Source organism: Passer montanus, unplaced genomic scaffold, assembly GCF_014805655.1.
Source record: "Passer montanus isolate IOZ18808 unplaced genomic scaffold, ASM1480565v1 scaffold26, whole genome shotgun sequence".
In the NCBI taxonomy this organism is placed as follows: domain Eukaryota; kingdom Metazoa; phylum Chordata; class Aves; order Passeriformes; family Passeridae; genus Passer; species Passer montanus.
This window is the reverse complement of record NW_024367261.1, coordinates 11,180,612-11,195,302: the sequence shown is the minus strand read 5'-3', so window position 1 is coordinate 11,195,302 and position 14,691 is coordinate 11,180,612. Positions and strand designations below refer to the sequence as shown.

Sequence of the window (14,691 nt, the reverse complement as noted above, 5' to 3'; positions counted from 1 at the left end):
GGAATTCATTAAGCAGAGCAACTACAAAAGACAGAGTTCTTATCTCTATGTTAATTCACCTTTTTAAAATTCCTTACCTGAAATCCTGATATCATTCAAATCAAAGAGAAAACTCCTACTTCATTCCAAGACTTTAATCCGGAAATTCTTTTCACATATGCCCCTGATACTCCTCTGCCACTGAGGAAATAATCAGTTTGTACCCAGTAGCATTATTTTACCTTGCAAAATTGTTTTATATTGGTTTGTTTTCTTGACAGAAGACATGAAGCTCTGGACATCTTGAAGACAAGATAACTAGGCTCTTCATTACACAAGAAAAGTCCTACTGTCTAGGTAACAATACGTGTTTCAAAAAGATAGTTTGCCTTAAAGTCTTGAACAATGACCACGACCACGTGTGACTACAGAGAGTCTGAAATCGCAAGTGTTGTTATCTTTAACTCACCCAACTGTCTGTCTTGTTAAGATCTCTTGAGTATGCCTTAAGTGCACTTGCAGATCCAGATAGAGCCATCCAACAAATCAAAAGAACTAACCCGTGCCTAACTGGTTCCTCCAAGGCTAAGACAGCACAACTATAAGGTAATTACTCATAGTCCTTTCCAGTGGAAAAGATTTATCAGCGAGCATAACTGAAAGGGATTTTAAACAAGCTGTCTCACTTTTCACAGAGAGAATTCAGTACATAGTGAGCAGCATCTCAGCCACACTGGTGGCATCCTCCAGTTGAGGGCACTTTAATCTAAACCATTATGGCTAGATCTGTTCTGTGCCTGGACAGGGGTCAAGCCTACTTCCCAGAAGAATTTTGACAGCAAAGCTTAAGCAAGTTCTACTACTTCTGTAAAGTTAAAGGAATATTTTTTTATGTAGCATCTGCAGAGCTCAAGACAGTTCAAAACATGAAATATCAAGTCTACTCAGAATATAAGTAGAGTCTGCCAGAAAGATGTTAAAGAAGAAAACAAAATTTCCCTCTTCAGAATACTCAGTCCTAAATACCCACTCTAGAGGCTATACAACAACATATTCTTTTGATCCAGATGGTTAAAAAGATGGTGATCACTATCTAAGTAATCTTGCAGGAATAGCAGTTTCTTTTTTTATTTCACAAGAAATACTTAGGAGTACCTCATCAGTGAACAAATTGTGAACTCTTGCAGTTGATTAGCTTACATAGCTTATTAATATTATATTATATTATATTATATTATATTATATTATATTATATCTAAATCCTTATAAATAGTGAGAAGGGTTATCTGCTGACTGATACCTTACTTTTCTGTTTGAGAAGAAAAACGGACCCTTGTAAAGACAAAGTAGCTTTTCAAGCCTTGCTTTGCTGGCTTTATATGTAGACAGGAGGTTACACCAGCAGTAAACATTTATAAGGTCACATTTTTCTTCAAGCTATCAGATCCCATTACCTGGTAAATTGTCTTTGGTGTAAGAGCTAATTGTTTCAACATAAAAAATAATCTTAGGAACACACATTGATTAGAGAGCTTAAATTGGCAACCAAATTTCAGTGTTTCTAAACCGAGAGAAATTTGTTTTATTGAAAAAACATTTGTATCAGTAATTTGTAAGGAAATTGAGTGCTTTTTGGAAAATAATAGGAACAGGAATTTCTGTGTCAGAAGTAGACAATTTTGCTCTCAATAAACTATAATTAGTTAACATATATATTGCATTAGTTACAGCAGATATACATCTTCAAGGATTTTTTACAATTCAAATTTAAGCCTATAGTATAACAACAGGGAGGAGGAAAACAGTATTTAAATAAATGTTTCTTTGCATTAAAACCTGAAATGAAGGTAGATGAATATGGGTGTTATTCTGATATATGGAATAAATTTTCTTATGTATTCTGCCATATTGAAACAGGGTTAAAGATTCTATTCTCAATAAAAAAGCTGTTTCTTACATATAATTATTTCCTCTAGGTCTCTTATTTTTACCTCTACCATTATTTTGCACAATTGACTTACATATGATCAAGATCCGGTATTTATGTTTCTCAAAAACGCGCTGGCTTCAAAGCCTTTAAAGACCCCACATGTTTTACTTTATTTACATGATTTGTGTGCTGAAAACTCTAAAGAAACCCTACATTGTAACACAGTGTATTTATATTACCATCATATAATACAAATCCATGATGTCTTACATAAAAGATACAAAAAGCCCAGAACAACAGTTTCTGCTACTGATAGCATTGTAGAACTTCAATGCCGATGTTCTGGCATGAAAAAATTTCATCAGATCACTAAGAAATCCACATGGGTATTTTCTGTGTATATTACCATATTTATACATACATGTACACAAGACACAATGTAAAGTATTGCATATCCTTCAAAGAATGTGTAGGGTTTTTTTTTTCAAGTATGCAAACATAGCACTACATCCCAATTGGAAGGCCTTGTACATGGCCAATTTCAAAATTAAATCTGGAGTTTCTGAAAGTCTTCATGGAAACTGTTTTTAAAAGGAACTAATTGACTTTTCTCCCCCTTTTCTGCAGACAAAACACAAGCACATATAAAACTCAAAATATGAAAGTTCAAATTCTTTCTGAAAGTAAGATTTAGACTGAGACTTCAATAAATGAAAAAAAAGAAAAAATATGAAGCAATCAGTCAAACTGAATTACTGATTCCAGTGCTCACATGCCACCACTCAGTGATGGAGTGACCAGTGTAATATTGCCACCTGCTGTCAAAGAAAATGGAACGAGCAACTGCCACCATTTTATCCATAAATTTACAGGTAGGTTCATATGCAGAAAAGAAGCAAACCAGGCTACTAGTATGTAAAGAGTTTTGATGTATGGAATTACCAGGCATCCAAGAAAGTGGAATTTATATCTGTATTAGGAACTTTTATGTTTAGGATATGTATTATGGACAAAGAGGGGTTTTGTCTAATCAGTTGCCTTTCATATTTCAGAGAACTATCTGGAGAAACAAAATTATTCTGTTGGTTTGCATTTGTCACCATCAACTTCAGACTGGGATGGACAAAAGATGCAAAAGAATATATGTTTAAAAGAATGGAAACAGCCTCAGAAATTCCAGCACCTGTGAAAAAAGCCCTTAATAGAAGCCATATAGGACACCTATGCTGGCTTTTCCAAGAGCAGCTCCAAATGTGAGGGCTTTTATAATTGAATTTGGTTTTTACTGTGGGAATTATATTTTTCTAGCTCCAGCAGGAACATCATAATCTTTATCAGTTCATAACATCATCCCCTATGTTCTCAAAGATGGTCTGCTTGAGGCAGTCCTGGAATTGATGCCCAAAGAGTACACTTGGCCCACATGGACTACCTTATCATCATCCTCACACGTCATGACGTTGGAGAAAGGGATCTCCGCTTTGAACATCTTGCGACAGTGCATGAGCTGAACAAGCAGATAGCAGACTGTCTTGAACTTCATTCTTTTGGCAGGCTTAATGTCTGAGAGAATCAGTCCAGGAAATATCTGTTGGTCAGAAAAATAATATTTATAACAAAGACATTGCATTCCCATGCAGACATAAACACTTGCAGGCATTTGTACCCCCTCATGGTCAGAACAAAGTAATACTCTAGTCAAGAAGCAATGTTTTTTGATAAACATCTCACATTTGCAAATGCGAATTACTTCATCTTTCTTCCACATGAGATGTAAAGAATCTATCAAACAGACTTGATGTAAACTCATACTTAACAATTTGGAACTGTTCTTTTCTTAGAAATGTGAGCTATAAAAAAAAGTGCATTAATGACAGACTCATAAAAGAAGCAATATTTGCATTTCTTTAATATTAAAATAATTTTTGAAAATACAGGGAAAATAAGGAGGCAATTAGCATTTTTATTAATTGATGTTAAAAATATATAATTTCAGTCTTTGTTCCTTATTTTGTTACTTCAGCCATACGAAGTGCATTAAAATCTGAAGAGAATAACTTTTGCTTTAAAGATATATCTATATAGATATATATATATATATGTCTTAAAAGGAGGGTTTGAGGCATTGAGGTTATAAGTCACATCTTATTTCTACAAAGCAAGAAGAAACACAGAAATACTCTCAAAGGGTTAAATATAATCTATTCCTTTTACCATGGGGCTCTCAGTTCAGCAAGGACATATATTTCCTTGGTTAACTCTTAAGCATGTATTTAACAACTGCTGACTTCAGTAAAGCCCTAGCACATGCTCAGCTGCTTTCTCAGATCACGATATTATATCCTCCATTTTTATACCAAACTTATTCATCCTTCTGGCATGTGGAAAGTGATAATGAGAAACATGGCAGGACTCCATGCCTCCTCAGTATGTGAATTCAAGCTTGTAAAATTTCTTCTGGATCAACAAAATAAAAAAGTACAGGGGATATGGTCCTTTGTTTTCCTAGGTACAAAAGACAGCAAATCACTTCCAAAAACTTTATTCAAATGCTACTAAAGTCCACAAATGACAATGAGAATTTGCTGTGCATTATTCACAATACTATGATTTACTAGAGAAGTTTACATCATCATTTCAATGATCAAAGAATGAAGGAAAAACCTGAAAGCATTTGTTTAATGCATGTTTTCTTGGACAACTAAATTTAGACGGGCAGGGCAAATGACACTGATTATATTCTGAATGGCATCTCAGATATTGGCTTATTGTTATGTTTAATACATACAGTCATGCACTTGCATTTTCTGGAAAATCAAGGTTATACATCACTGAACTTCCAATACTTTGTTTAGTCAGTTACACAATGGCAATGAAACACAATAATGACCTCAGTGTTGCACTTGTTATTTTTTTCCTAGCAGCCATGCTCTCAACATGTGACAGGCTTCAAATGTGCAAAGGCACCCAGGTGCTTTATTGTACACTGGAAGACTGGCTGAAGCCAGTCAGCATCACTGCACTACCCTGCACAGTCAGCAGCTGAAATCTGAAAGGACATTTGTGTATCTAGTGCATAGTCACTTGTGTAAGTGGTAGTTTAACAATAGCCTGTGTGAAGAGATGCCCAATATGAACCCTTTCTTTCAAGGGCTTTCTGGCAGAAGACTTACCACTGAATTGTATAGAAGATACTGTACAAGGATATTCACATACTAATCATCCTTTAGGTATTCCTAAGGACACCAAGTAGATAGTTGTTAGGTTGAGCATAGCAGATATGATCAATTTTTGAGCTACAATTCCCAACATCCAAAACATACATTTTTGAGAAGTATTCCACTTACAAATCTTCCTAATATAGCCATAATTCACCTAGAAGTTCTACATATTTTACAAAGTCTCTCTATCAACATTATGATACAACAAAAAAGAGAAACTTTTTTGAAACTCCCTCCAGTTTTGCATTTAATTTCATTTTCAGAAATTTACATGTGGACCATATCTCGAGAGATCATTAACTCTTTGCTCAAACCTTTCACAGTGGACACTGCATTAATTAAGTCAACAATTTTGATGATTTTAAATAAATGATGATTTTAAATAAATTCAGAGACTCACAAAAGCTTCCTAACAACCTTCATTGTGGAAATGCTACACTATAGATACAAGACTGGCAAAGAATAGGTAGAGCATCTTAGTAGCAAAAGATCCAAGAAAGTATGATTGTGAAAGGTTCATGATTATATCCTCCTACAAGGATTTGAAATCCTATGAATAGAGAAGAATTTAGACTTTCCTCCATGCAACTTTCTTATAACAGATGCTTTTCTCAGAAGAACCTGCAACTTGAAAACTTGGAATGGGCTCCAAACTGTGGCCCTGCCACCAACATGACTTTTCTCCAACCACATGTTTTTATTCAGTTTCCCAACTTTATCTTCAAATCAGTATGTAGAACAGTTTTAGCTCTTACCATCGACTGGTTTCTTTTAGCTTAGAAATCTTACAAGCAGATAATACACCAGCAGTATACACCCTTTATGTGTTGGAAATATAGTGAATTTTTTCCAGCTGTTTCAGAGTTAAATAGGAATTTCAGCTCAGGTCACTGAAAAAAATGGAGTTGTGTGAGATCCCCCTTCAAAGAAAAACAATGACAAACTGGAGTGAGGTTAGCAAAGGTTTACCGAAACAATTAGGTTTTCAAGTGTACGACATGCAAGAACCTGAGGGAATTTAACTCATTTAGCTGGAAGAAGAGAAGGCTAAGGAGGGATCTACTTGCTTTCTTTAACCACTTAAGTAGTAGTTGCAGAGAAGACAGAGCCAGAAAAATCCTGAATACTACTCAGAAAAAAAAACAAACCAAGACACAATGAATAGAGTCTGTAGCAAGAGAAACTCTGATTTGATGCAAAGAAGTTTAGCTGTGAGGATGATCATGCCTCAAGAGGCTGTCAGTCAGGGAAACACTCAGCACTTTGACTGCAAAGCCAAGCCCTACTTTGAGCAAGGAGGTTGACCACTTGACCTCCAAAGGCCCCATCCAAATTCAGATGGTGAGCAGTACTATGAATATTTGTGAGCACATGTACTGTGTAGCAACTGTACTTCATGGCTGGCCAAGAACACAGCCACTCAAAGGACACTGCATACACACAAATTGGACACACTGATAGTTCTCAGCAGATCCATATAATTTTATTTATAATTTTTGTTGATTGGTTGAGATGTTTTTTAGTTGGTTTGTTTTGGTTTTTTTGTTTTTTTTTTTTAATCCAGTGGTTTCAGGACATTTAGATTAGACATTAGAAATTTAGACATGTAGATTCTGCACTGGGACGGAGGATTTTTCATTCTACTACTATATATACACAATATCTATAATACAAAGGAATTCTCTCTCATCTTCATCTCACAAATCATATCCCTTTTTTATTCTTGCTTTTACAACAGAACAACACTTTTGACACAGTCAACTCAGTGGAATATTTAAGTAATCTCAACTTCTGCTCTAAGTCTATGATAAAACCAAGAAATGCAAAACAGTCTGTTAAAACAGACTTAAAAAACCCTCTCTGAATGAACAACTCAACCCCAGCATCTTTCACTCTGCTTTTCCTCTGATCTTGCTCCAGGCCAGTATTACAAGAAAGCTGGACTGCAGCATTCCCATTCCAGCTCATTTTGTCAATGTATTTTACTTTCTCATGTCTTTTTGATCCTTGGCATCATCTCCAATTCTGTTCACTGTTCATTTAGGTCATAATTTTAGGAAAGGTTGGTTGTTTGCTGCAACACAGCTGACAAATAAGATTAAGAACTGGACTTTTCTAGCAGAGAACTCTGAAAGCAGGCAGGACTACATACAGCTTTGTGGATGCAGAAAACAAACAAGCACTGACTCAAATCCTTTTTAAAAACCCCCATTGATTGAATGTCATGTAATATTATGATAGTTCTTAACTGGTGCTCATCTGAGATTCTCAGAAGTGTCAGCAGACTGTTATTTCCCTGACTATATTCAACCTCAGTGCATAAATTGGCAAGGGAAAGAAGATACTTATGTCATTCAAAACACATTTACAGAAAACATAAATGCTGTAGCACTGTGTCTGTTGTATGTGATTTCTATCTTCAGGCAGGCAGGAGCATGTCTCTTGGTGGTAGTATTTGTTCCATTATTATCTTCAAGACATTTTGTCCTAAGATAGATGAGCACATTTTTTTTTCTTTTTGTTCCATCTTCCTATAGTTAAAATCATCAGACATTTTTTTCTACTGCCCTTATGATACATTTTACTTCTCACACCTCAGCTATCCAATAAGAAAGTGTATTAGGGATTTTACCGGCAAATATAGCTTCTATAAGACTAAATTTTAAAATTCAGAATAGTGTAACCACTTTCTCGACACAGATGTAGAAAGAGTTTTTAGCAGTTGTAAAGGCAAAACCAATGTCTAGGAGATTGACAACAGAAAAGTCTTCTACCAGTGCCCCACATCTTTCCTTGTAAAGATTCCACATTTATGGAGGAAGAAAAAAGAGAAAACGATACTAGAGCATGTAACTAATTCTATCACTGACAGCCCAAACTGCAAGCTTTCACACTGATGATGATGCACTAGCAACTTCATAGCTACAGCAGGAGCAATCCTGAGGATGTAGAGCAGTACACTCTGCAACACAGTGTTCTTCTGTTTGTGTTTGCTGGTTAGTAACACAAGCAGTTTATTTCCAGTGTTTGAGTTTGTTTATTCCAACAACACAAGTCTCAGGCACAGAACAGCCCCTGTCCAGATACAAGTTAGAGCTTCCACTGAATGGCTGTGTGCCTATCTGTTAAATCGGCTCTGCTAAGGTATATCTAGGGTATATCTGAAAACACCCAAATCTGAAACACCCAAATTATGCATTCAACTCTCTAGTTAAATTCCTTGGAAAAAGCTGTGACCCACTAAGCAGAAATACCACCCCTGTACTCTCACAGTCATGGTAGCAGCAGCAGCTAAAAGTAGCTGTCACTTGGCAAGAGGAAGTCTTCAGTTTGTGCCCAGGACTGGTAAGCATACAGTCACTTAAGTAAAAATATCATCAGAATCTATTTGTCCAGAAAATTCACAACTTACAAGAACTATAAAAATTTCCTTGAAAAAAAGTAAACGGAATATTTTTAGAAGAGTCAGATGCCAAAAAAAAATAAATCTTAGGGATCTGTTAAGCATACAGGTGGATTTACTGGAACATAAGTGCTCCATGGAAAAAACAAATTTTACATGACTGGAGAAAGAACACAATATAAGAACAATATAGTATGTTCCCTCAGACCTAACCAGAATGATTAAATCAAATTATTTTTGCAGAGAAAGAAATTTCCCACAAATACAGATGGAACTTCATTTTGAAGGAAGTAAAGAATTAAAAAGATTAGGCGCAGCAATTTTAGACCTATCATATCACTCAGTTGCTTCCTTCTGTAGCCTTCTTTTTCTTCTTTTAATCAGGTCAGACAAAATCCAACAAACTTCTGTTAAAAGCTCCTAGTAATACATGGATTATAGGCATAAAATTCTTTCATTGTTAAAAGCTCAATTAGAGTATTATTAAGACATGATAGAAAGCATCCCAAAAGCAGTTCTCCTTGTGAAACATTCCAGTTGCTAACAGTAAATTAACAATAAAGTCAAAAGACAAGCACAGGTAATTACTATGTATTTCATCTATACAAAGCAAAAACGTTATCATTAATCTATGTTTTTTCTCTGCTATATTGCAAAATGTTCATTCCATGCTGGGGGGAAAAGAATTGAATCAGCCACAGGAAAGACATAAGCAGACAAAACCTGTTGGCTGGTGATGGAGAGATATAGAACCTAGTAATATATTATAATATAGAAGGCAAATAATCTACTTCACACAACAAAGCTATATCGATTATCAGTAAAGAAGGATGTACTCCAAGAAAAAACTACTGCCTTTTCAAGACGACTGATGAAAATTTTGTTTTCCTGTTATTCTGTGGTGTAAGGACTGCAATGCAGGATGCTTACAATCTCGTCAGTTTATGCTAGATGAAACAACAAAATATTAAAGTGATATGACTGCCTTTGCCACTTTTCTTGCATCTGTGGCATGCACATTAGAACAAATACAGAAAGGGTGATTGGGCATTGGAAAGGGCTGCCCTGAGAAGTGGTGGAGTCACAAGCCCTCAAGGTGCTTAAGAAAAGACTGAATGTGGCACTCAGTGCTATGGTCTAGTTCAGATGATGGTGGTTGTTCATAGTTTGGACTTGATGATCTCAAGGGTCTTTTCTAGCCTAGTTGATTCTGTGTGATTCTGTGTGAATCTCAAGTTGCTGAATTTCTCCCAATTTTGTCATGAGTCAGAGAAGTTGTGATCCATCTTTTGATCTGTAAATCCATCTGCAGTTGACAATAAATTATGCCACAGGTGTGTACTGTGGATAATTCCTCCAAAGAATTCTGACATTTCAAGAGTTTTTGCATTTTAAATAGAATTTTCCAAAGGATGCTCCTAAGCTGAGTTTACTTATTAAGAGTCGTCAATCTTTTAGCTATTTTTTTCTGAAATTCAAAAGACTGAAAATAGTAATTTCCTCTTCCTGAAACATTGCTTTAACTACCCTTTTTAAATAGACTACTGTTTTGGGGTTTTTTTCTGATATGATTAATTTTTGGGAAAAATAAAACTGTGGTTTTAGCCATCTGAATTGGAATGTTTAGGGCATGATTCAACACAGCAAACCAGACAGGACACAGAGCACCGTACCTCTAACCAGCATCCACTTCCCTCTGGCTGGATAACTAAATGAGGATTCAGAAAAAAAAGTGGTATTCACCTGGATTTTCAGAGTGGGCATAGCATTGCTCAGAGACTTCAGATAAGAAAACAGGACTAGCCAAGCCACAGAAAGAATTTACTGAGACTGCTTGGTTTTGCATGTACATGGTAAGGTAGGAAAGAAGTGTCAATCTCTTCAGAGAAAAATCTAGTTTTGAAAGGGCAAACAGATATAGTAGTCACTTTCATGGGTTTTTCATAACTGTCCATCTTTCTGTGCTATTCAAATAGTAGGTGCAGATAGCATGTGATTTACACTGCCACAACTAATATATTTGAATACCCCATTGGTGAATAACTCACTAGTGCATTAAAAGAAATTTTGCATACGGTGATTTACAATCTGTTGGAAGGCAATTATTGATTATGTTTGAGGTAGACTGTAAAATCCAAGAGACACATATGAATATATTTGTAAATTGTATCAATAGTGTTTCCCTTATGATTTTTATGACTCAATGACCTCCATTCCTGGACATAGCTCTATTGCTGTTAATGGTACACTATGGGGAGGCAGCTGGGCAGTGGAGCAGAGAGTACTGTGGAGATGGTGGATGGTGTGGACATCTTGGCCCTTGGCCTTGGCCCAGAAACCATGGGAACATCAAATAAAAATGTAAAGGAGAAAGCTAAAAGGAATGTAGCACTGTGTTTTAAGGTAGTCATGTAAGACTGCACCTGTAAGATTGTAGTTAAGCATATTGCTAAGTAACATTAATAATGTGATTATTGTTTTTTGATTATTGCTATTGATTATTATTGGAAAATTTTATTCAAAGCTGTAAGAGTATATAAACTGAGCTTTAGATAGAATAGATGACTTCACGACTTCACAACTTTACAATAAATGACTTCTTGCTTTCACCTAAGCGGAGTCCTGTCTCTCAGTTGCTGACAGTACACAGCAGTATTTATCTCTGCCTTGTCTCTGGAGCCTTGTCTCTGGAGCAAAGTTACACCATGAAGCAGGTTCCCTTAAACCTGGCAACGGGTAACAGTGATGGCAGGCTAACTTCTGTAAAGGTAAAAGCTAACACATTCTGAGAAATCTTTCCCTTCATGAAAACTTGATCACTTCTCATCACTGCTCGGCTATCTGTAGAAGTACCTTTAGGAATTTTACTTAAATGGCTGTGCTGGGCTGTTTTCACAGCTTTTGAAATAATGAGTCCTTTCATAACTAGAGAGGTGCCTCCACAGAGTGAATTGCTGCAATAAATACGGAGAAGTGAAGCCAAGTAAAAAATCACTCAGCTACTGAGGTTGGACCCAACATTAGAGATGTTTTACTACAGAAGAATCAGACTTCTTTCTAGAGCAACCAAAGAAATTAAGCAGACAGTCCAGCTGAGCCCCCTGCCTCTGCCGTGCTTCTGGGAGCCACTAGGAAAGCTGAAGCAAAGATGCTTTGATTAATGTCAGTGCTGACAATGAAAGAACAAAGGATTCTGATAAAAGCCAGATACAGTCTATTAAAAAAAAAAATTAAAATAAATTAAATTTTAGGCAAACAGTTTGAAAGTCATAACAGGATTAGTCAGGTGGGTTACCAAGAAACCGTTAGCAGAAAAAGTTATTTAGCTGGTCTAAACAGTTATAAAGTTCTTGTAAGGGGCTCTGAGATTAAGAGGTATGGCCTAGACTTTTTTATCTTGAAATAAAATCCATATAAATATAATATTTACTATACTTCACAAAGTTATAATTTTTTGAAATCAAGATAATAATGATGTTTCTAAAGCAAGGAGAATTAATCTTTTGAATATTTAATATATTCAAATTTATATATTAAATAGAAATGGATATGTTTTTCTATCTGGATCAAATTTCCTTTAAAAGCCCAAGGCATTAATGTGTATGGTCAGATTTGTGTCTACTTACATAAAACAAAATTTTCAAATTTTCTCTCAGTGCAGTATTTTGGTCACATGACTGTAAGTATTAATATAAAATATCAAGAAGATACCATCAAACTTTACTTAAGAGAAATGTGATGGCTTTTAAAAAGCTACTAACTTTATCAGGGTATGTATCAGGGAACACGTATTAAAAAAGCACTTTTGCATAAGTTTTTAACAATGAAAGTCAGCAAAAAATATTATTTTAATTAAAAAAATCTGCCGGTGGAAATCAGATTCATTATATAAGTGTGTTTAGGAGCTGAATGTAATCCAGTCAATTATGCATAAATATTACTCAATAATAACAATAATAATGGAATAATAAAATTGTTTGGTTTGGAAGGGACCTTAATGATCATCTAGTTCCAAACCCTTATTGTAGGCAGGGACACCTTCCACTAGAGTAGGTTGTTTAAAGCCCCATCCAAACTGGTCTTGAACACTCTCAGGGTTTAAACATGCACAGATTCTCTGGGCAAGCTGTTTCACCCTCACAGTAAAGTATTTCTTTCTAACAAGTAACCTAACCAACTCTCTTTCAGTTGGAAGCTATTACTTCTTGTCCCATCACTACAGTTCCTGCTGAAGAGTCTCTCTATGGCTTCCCTATAAGCCCCCTTCAGATACTGGAAATTGGTGTGATGTCTCCACACAACCTTCTCTTCTCAACCTATCTTTATGAGGGAGGTGCTCCAGTCTGCTTGCCAACTTTATGGTCCTCCTTTGGACTTGTTCCAACATTCCTTGTATTTATGGTGGGGGTACCAAAACAGAACTCCAGGTGGGGTCTTACAGAGCAGAGTAGAGAGGCAGAATCATCTCCTTTGACTTGCTGACTACTCTCCTTTTGAGGCAGCCCAGGGCACTGTTGGCTTTCTGGGCTGTGATCGTACACTGCCAGGTCATGGTGAGTTTTCATCAACCATCACTCCCAAGTTCTTATCCATAGGGTATTGTCATTCATTCTCACCAACCTGTAGGTGGACTTAAAATTGCCCCGACCCAGCTGTCACTGGCTTTATTGAGCTTCATGAGGTTCACACAGCCCCACCTCTCAAGCCTGCCCAGGTCCCTCTAGATGGCATCCCTTCCTTCCAGTGTGTTGACTGCTCTACACAGCTTGGTGTCTCAGCAAATCTGCTGGAGGTGCACTTTCTATGTCATTGACAAGGATGCTGAACAGTACTGGTCTCACCACTGACTCCTGTGGGACACCATTTTCCACTGGTCTCCAGCTGGACAATAAGCTGTTGACTGCATAGACTGATAGATAATAATAGACTAATATACTCTCTGCCAAAATAAAAAGTGCAACAAAACAAAAAGAATTTTATTCCTTCAGGGGCTGCTTAGTGGTACTCTCACATTAAATCAGCAAGCAGACCAGATCACAAAAGTTAGCTGATTCAATGAAAGATTTAAAAGATGGGAATAATTTATAATTTGTTCATATTTAAAATGTAACTGGTACAAGAATGAGTCATCTTATACTGTTATTATAATTCTTGGCTAGAGTGACAGTGATGAAAAATTTTCCTGTCAGACCAAATATAGAAGAATGTGGGGTGTGTGTCTTCTAAACAAATAATGTTTAACAAAACTCCAAGTGATCTTATTTTTGCTACAAATGTGACATATTCTTGGTCATCTGTTGCTCATAACATTGATTTTCATTCCACTTGGTATCATACCTGCCTGAGTCAGCTCATGTTAATGTCAGAGATGATATATAAAGAATAAAAAACTGCATTTCAGCTGCTGAGGTTCAAGAGGAAGGAATGCAATATTAAACCAGAAGATACCTGAATTCGCCAGGTGAAATTTTCTTGTCTCTGCTTCATGGGTAGCCTTCTATTTTTATGTCACTAAAGAGTCAATGAATGAAATGGGCTAGGAGGGAACAGCAGGTGTTTATTTAGAAGGCAAATATGCTATTATGTAGCTTGTGGTCAGTGATCAGTACGCAAGTATACAAAGATTGGGTGTGGCTGTGATGGACTGTGACAAACAGCAAAGTGGCATGCTGATTGACCTGCGGAGCCCAGTGGAGAAACCAGTTAACACCAGTAAAATTCGTGAAGGATTTCTTTCTTGGCTGACATGCCATTAATATATGCCAGAGCTACTGTTAGTCAAACTGTGGAGCAGCATCTGCCATTTCCACAGACTCTTCAGTGATACCCATGGGTAAGATGGCATCTGGGTTTATGTAGGTTATGACAAATTGAGCAGTCCTTTCTCCAGTCACCAGCAGTTTCTCAGCAATCTCGCAAAGACAAAGAAATGTGTGGTCTCACAGTAGTACGCTCTCCTTCTTGCACATTAAACATGCATTGACCTGGCCTCCTTCCATATGTGATTGTTAAGCTTCTGTTCCTCAGTCACTGGTTTTTGTTAGCAGAATTGCCACAACACAGTTTCTCTGTGTATAAGTCACATTAATTCCCTTTTGTCTCTCCTTGTCTTTTTGCACCAACCTATGGAACAATTTCCTGAAATTCCACTATTTATT

At 36.4% G+C, this 14,691-nt stretch overlaps 1 protein-coding gene across 2 annotated transcripts in view; it reads right to left on the bottom strand.

The window, feature by feature from the left end:
• Window positions 1-14,691, bottom strand: part of ADCY1 (adenylate cyclase 1) — a 157,174-nt gene that overhangs the window by 31,786 nt on the left and 110,697 nt on the right. For both annotated transcript variants that reach the window (XR_005627784.1, XM_039712161.1), the window contains exon 8: window positions 3,342-3,497. Coding sequence is in view for 1 of the 2 variants with exons in the window: in XM_039712161.1 (XP_039568095.1) it covers window positions 3,342-3,497 (156 nt within the window). In the remaining variant the exon portion in view is untranslated. The remainder of the gene's footprint in view (window positions 1-3,341; window positions 3,498-14,691) is intronic.